Source organism: Engraulis encrasicolus, chromosome 11 (assembly GCF_034702125.1).
Source record: "Engraulis encrasicolus isolate BLACKSEA-1 chromosome 11, IST_EnEncr_1.0, whole genome shotgun sequence".
In the NCBI taxonomy this organism is placed as follows: domain Eukaryota; kingdom Metazoa; phylum Chordata; class Actinopteri; order Clupeiformes; family Engraulidae; genus Engraulis; species Engraulis encrasicolus.
In genome coordinates, this window is record NC_085867.1 from 51,656,163 (window position 1) to 51,661,921 (window position 5,759).

A 5,759-nucleotide genomic window follows, 5' to 3' on the forward strand; every position below is an offset into this window, starting at 1 on the left:
CTGGTTGTTCCCATGTCTTTAGCATGCTGTGTTTAATCTGTGTGTACAAATGGAATGCAATTCCTAAATATAAACAAAAAGCTCAAGGGGCTCACAGCCACCGCAACAGCAACTGCATGTTTTACATAACAGGAAACGCCTTGATGCAAATATAATCAGATTGATAAAGAAACAACAGTTCTCAGACACAAAGCATGCCTGATTTCAATTTTATAAAACTAAACATTCAAGTTGAATCTGGTAGTCAGATGAAACTATAGGCCTATCATAAACTAAAATACCATATACCATGACTAACCAAAACAAAGAGTGTAGCCATTAAAACTTCATCAGAACACTCAGAAATCCTATTGATGAATGACAACTCACCGTCAAGTTGCTAACAAAGACTTTCAGGCACTTGCCTAAAAAAAGTTATTTCGCTGTGCGAATGTGCATCATCAGCTATCTTGTCACAGTGATTCATCATCCCCCTTTTGTGACAATGCCTTCCCACGTTGATCGAAAAGTTTGGAACTACTGACAATTAAATCATTGTAAGCTAATGCAACTGACTTTTCAACTGTAAAAGTGCCAAGTTACACCCACAGTTCCACCTAAAAATACTTAGGTGCACACATGTCCCTCATAATCCCAGACACCCTTTCACACACGTGCACACACCCTTACCTGAGAGCCAGAGGCTGTCTTGTGGGAGATGCGACTTGTAGACGTCTGGCGATCAGCTCCAGGTAGTGACTCCTCAGCTTTCTAAAGATCAAGACACAGATACAACATTAGAATGAAAAACAAACAGTAAACACGTACAGTATACCTGAGGGCTATTCCAAGAACCTGGCTCGGTAGGTTGACCTTGAGGTAGTGGTAACCTAGTTGAAGATCCTGACCTGAGTCCTCATTTTCTTTTGACATGTGGACTTTCTATTTACAGGTTTGCCACTTCCTGTAGGGTTAGTCAAGTTTATCACTTGACCATATTCTTGGAATACCCCCAGGTTGGAGTGTAATTTTTCCCAGACAACATTAGATAGGAGGTTAGATTAGATAGCCTACAGTTGATACACATGGAAGTAGTCCAAAGCATACAGCAGGGCATGGAGAGATTAAATGTATGAAAGTTAGGACGTTTTGTATAGGGGTAGTGTAAAATACTTCTGTTTCTCTTTAAAAACGAATTACCATCTGTGCGCATTAGCGACGTTATCTCCTCTGATAAGCAATAGTTAACACTTAATCGTTTATCAAACTTGGGTGGAGGCGCAACCACACCCCTGGAGTCTCAAAGGTAGAGTAAAGTTTTGCCGTCTCCATTTTGTTAACTTTCATACATGACTAATGACTAATTAATTTGAATTTGATGTAGCAACTACGTAGCCTGCGCTATGATGAAGTTCAATCCAAGGAAACGTTTTAAGAGACACATTCAAAACACTACGAAACAACATTCGCGGTTTGCCTACAAATCCTTGGATATCTATGCGCTTATACTCACGAGCATCATCCAGTACGCCGCGTACGCCATGGTTAAAAGGAACCGCGACTTTCTTGCACCGCGGGGGAAGGAGATCAACTCCGAAAACTGGCTATGGGACAGGCAGAGGGCTCACCTCGTCTAATAACGCCCCCTGTCTCTCCTGCGCTCGAGCCAACCTCTTATGTTTGTATAGACAATGCCACTCCTGTGCGTCTGTCTTCTTGGGAACCAGAATGATGGATAATAATTATACGTCCTGATTCCGTTGGGGGTGGTCATGCAACCGAAAGTTCAGCCAAAACTCCCTGCATAGAAACGAATTCAACCGAAAAGGACTGTTGTTTGGACAGAAGAAGATACTGACGCGTTTTTACTTTCATTGGTTAGCTGTTTTTTGGGTGTTCCCACGGCGTTCCGCGGGAGATGCGCGTTGCGCAACAAACCCTGCAATTCACATATTTGAAGTTCTTTAATGCCTGACAGGCCCATCCCACAATAATGACAGGGTCAGAATAGACCAGAAGTGTGCTAAGATGCACAAGAAACAATTAACAGCGGTGCAAGGTTCATACATGCGTGTCAAAAGTTCCACACCCCGGTGAGGGATGAGGGATCCTCATAATGACCTGCAACCGTTACGACTTTCAGTAGCCCAACATAATTAAACCAGTTTGTCAGCGCCTTCATCACAGGGCTATACATTGGTTTAAACAAGCGTGGCAACCTATGCGCAGTAGGCTAATTGCACACAGGATATGTAGAACGTAGACCGCCTATCCCATGCATCCTGCGCACGTTAGTACGGCTGTAACGGAGAGCAATGCGCGCTGCAGAGGGAAAACACTCACCCCACGGGGCTTTTTGTGTCCATGACCCCTTTTCCTGTGCGGCATGGTTGGCGTGCGGTAAGAGATGGGTCGCTTTCTCGACCATGAAACAATCGAACTAGCGGACAGAGCTTACAGCCACTGACGGGTACAGTGTTAGGGGAGATTGCAACTCCCTCCCTTCCAGAAATATTGAGTCATCGGCCCGGGCTTGTTAGAAACGATGGCAAAAAAGGGGGAGGGTGCTGTGGCACTGAGTCAACAGGGAACTGGCTTTTGTTCTATGGAGGCCCAAGGCACACTTCCATCATAAGTGATTGTAAACAGAAAATAGACACAAAATATAACATTATGAACAGAGAATTATAAAGGTAAAGTAACAGCTGTCCTCCATATGAAACTGTTTGGATCGTCAATGTTATTGACAATCTGAGACTCACTGTGAGTGTGTGTAAACATTTCAATGGTATGGCCTAGAGATATGGTATGATATGGCCTAGGGCAGTCATGGGTGAGCGGTTAGGGCGTCAGACTTGCATCCCAGAGGTTATTGTTTCGACTCCCGACCCGCCAGGTTGGTGGGGGGAGTAATCAACCAGTGCTCTCCCCCATCCTCCTCCATGACTGAGGTATCCTGAGCATGGTACCGTCCCGCCGCACTGCTCCCCATGTGGCGACACTGAGGGCTGCCCCCTTGCACGGGTGAGGCATAAATGCAATTTCGTTGTGTGCAGTGTGCAATGTTCACTTGTGTGCTGTGGAGTGCTGTGTCACAATGACAATGGGAGTTGGAGTTTCCCAATGGGCTTTCACTTTTCAGATGTAAGCCGACACAAAGTCATAATTGTATGACTTCTGTACAAACTACCATTTGCTGGGATGGAGAAATGGGATTTCCCTCTTGTTCTTATCAGACACATACCAGCTTTCCTTTGCCGCTGATCCAAGACAGAAAGACCAAGTGTGTGTGTGTGTGTGTGTGTGTGTGTGTGTGTGTGTGTGTGTGTGTGTGTGTGTGTGTGTGTGTGTGTGTGTGTGTGTGAGAACGTGCAACCAATTGTTCTTTCACTCACTTCCTCTCTTGCATGCAAGGTTCAGCTCCACACCAATGCCTTAATGGGAGGTTTATTGCATAATGTAGGCCTACCCCATGTCACAGATGTGAAGCCAAAACCCTTCTGTTCCACCACCTATTTACTCAGTGGGATGGAGGGTTATCCAGATGCTTTTCTCCATGACAAGACAAAAATGGTTATATCAGTTATGATGTGTAGGATATTTCCATTTTAAGGTGTTTTTTTGGGGGAAGGGGGTTTTGTCTTTGTTTATATTGGACAGGAAAGTGAAATGTGATTGGAAGAGAGTGGGAGAGAGAGGGATCGGCAAAGGACCTCGGGTTGGAATGGAACCCGGATCGCCAGCATAACGGTATGGCATCTTACCTCAGTGAGCCACCGCACCCCCTGGTTTAATTCCATTTCCTGACTTTGGCACTTTATTATCAGTTTATTATTGTAGCAAGCCAGCAAACCTATGATACATTCAGCTACATATGCTGCTAACAACACACCATAAGCATGAGTGAGACAACAAGGGTCCAACTCAAAATCCAACCTCCTCTCCTTTTGCCTGTGGCCTCTTGCTTTACTGAACCCGCCTCCGGCGAGAAAAAAAATAAAGTATCCCAAGAGTCAGCGGCAGCAGAGCAAGTTTTAGGGGGCTTTTCCCCATTCAATATCGCGATTCCCAATGAGAAAACGACCGTTGAAATTGTACGAGAGATATTGAATAAAACTTATATCGTCAATGATGTCTTGCCTGGCATCACAAGGCCGCAAGCAAAGACATTGAGGTCAGATATTGAGATGGACTACTAGTGTTCATGTGATAGCAGTGCTCCCCATGTCATGTCCCCAGTCAATTTCTTTTGAAATGGTTCCTCCTAGTGGTTGTTCCTAAAATTGTCAGGTATGCCTGCAACATGCATGCCTACTGTATAAAGAAGGCGTCTGTGGGGATTGCCACTGTGGTGAGAGAAGATTAAGTGCAAATTGAATGGCAATTAAACTTTCATCCAAGTACTTCTTCAGTTCTTTCCTGATTAAAAAAAAACACAAGGTGCTATATCTCTACCGCACTGGAGGTGGAGCTACAGACCACAACCTTTATTCCACATTAACAAGGTTGTCACAACCACAGAGCTCATGTGCACGGCAATGTAATAGGGATATCTTGATGTCTGTTATTTGGCAAATTTAGATTTTGTCTCCACCTGATCTAGAATGGCCATATATGGGCATGTCCAATTCTGTCCTTAAAACCTTGAAATGACCAATAAAGTACAATATCTTGGTTGATTTAAGGTTTGTTTACCTTTACATTTACACACTATGATGGTTATGTGTAAGAGCCATTTTAATAGCCGCATACAACCCATGTGATCTCAAGCGGGCCGCACTAGTAACATCATCGCAAAAAAACCTTAAACCAGAGGATTCGTTGTCAGTACTATCGCCTAATGGTGACGCAGAACTCATTCCTGGAGTCCGTTACTAATTGGCTATGGTATACACTCTTTTGTCTTTTTATTTGTATGCTTTGGAAACACTGTATCGTAAAAGTCATGCTAATAAAGCACAATTTTTTTTTTATTCACTCCAAAGAATTTAAATGACAGAGTAAGGACAGAGTAAGGTCAGAGCATCTCCCACCCTCCATGGAGACGGATTCTTCTTAGCCTCGGCGAAAGCCGACTGTTGACTCCGTCAAACAGTCTGGCAAAAGCTAGGTCTGAGGGTCTCTTGTATTTCTTTAATGTAATTTCCTGCATTTTAACACATTTTAACGTCCACTGTCCCGTTTCAGCTCAATACAGAACCCATATACTTTCACTTATAAAAATCCGTGATGATTCCGTATTTCAAGTGACGTTTGGCAACCCTATACACAACTGAAATAATTTTGTAAAAAGTATAATTTGGTAGGCCTATATAAATATGAGCTTTACCAAATGCCTGTCAGGGTACCAATTCACCATTCATAATAGATAAATGTGATGTGCACTTATATATAAGAGAGAGAGAGGGAGGTTTGGATCATTGGGTTAAAGTCATGCAGGTCTCGATTTTACTTTGTTGCCCCAGTGGTGGAATAGCACATTTCGGTTACTTCTTTGAAAAAATTAAAATAAAAAAAAATTAACATCCAGGCCAGAGAGAACCTTATGACAGGCCGTATCCAGCCCACTGGCCGTATGTTTGACACCCCTGGTCTTGATTGTCTTGATGGACAGAGAACAGTCTTGGGATCGCTTAGAGCGAGCTGGCCTTTTTTCTTGAGACACTTAAGCGGTTCTGGGATTTGGGAGAAATGGGCTCATAGCAGTGGACATGATGGCACCATCCTGCTGGGCCGAGACGTTATTGACGTCACCTCCTTGATTGGTGTACCTTGGAAGG

The 5,759-nt window shown here is 43.7% G+C and overlaps 1 protein-coding gene across 14 annotated transcripts in view; it reads right to left on the reverse strand.

The window, feature by feature from the left end:
• The window catches only part of cast (calpastatin), a 57,330-nt gene extending 54,875 nt beyond the window's left edge, over positions 1-2,455 (reverse strand). For 5 of the 14 annotated variants that reach the window (XM_063210920.1, XM_063210914.1, XM_063210913.1 and 2 more), the window contains exons 1-2: positions 2,323-2,455; positions 670-750 (exon numbers count right to left, since the gene is read on the reverse strand). In XM_063210920.1, coding sequence (XP_063066990.1) covers positions 670-750; positions 2,323-2,367 — 126 coding nt within the window. In that variant the 5' untranslated portion in view covers positions 2,368-2,455. Of the gene's footprint in view, positions 1-669; positions 751-1,492; positions 1,718-2,322 lie in introns of those variants that run through there. The other 9 variants (XM_063210919.1, XM_063210918.1, XM_063210923.1 and 6 more) reach the window with 4 other exon arrangements.
• Between the last annotated feature and the right edge of the window lie 3,304 nt (positions 2,456-5,759).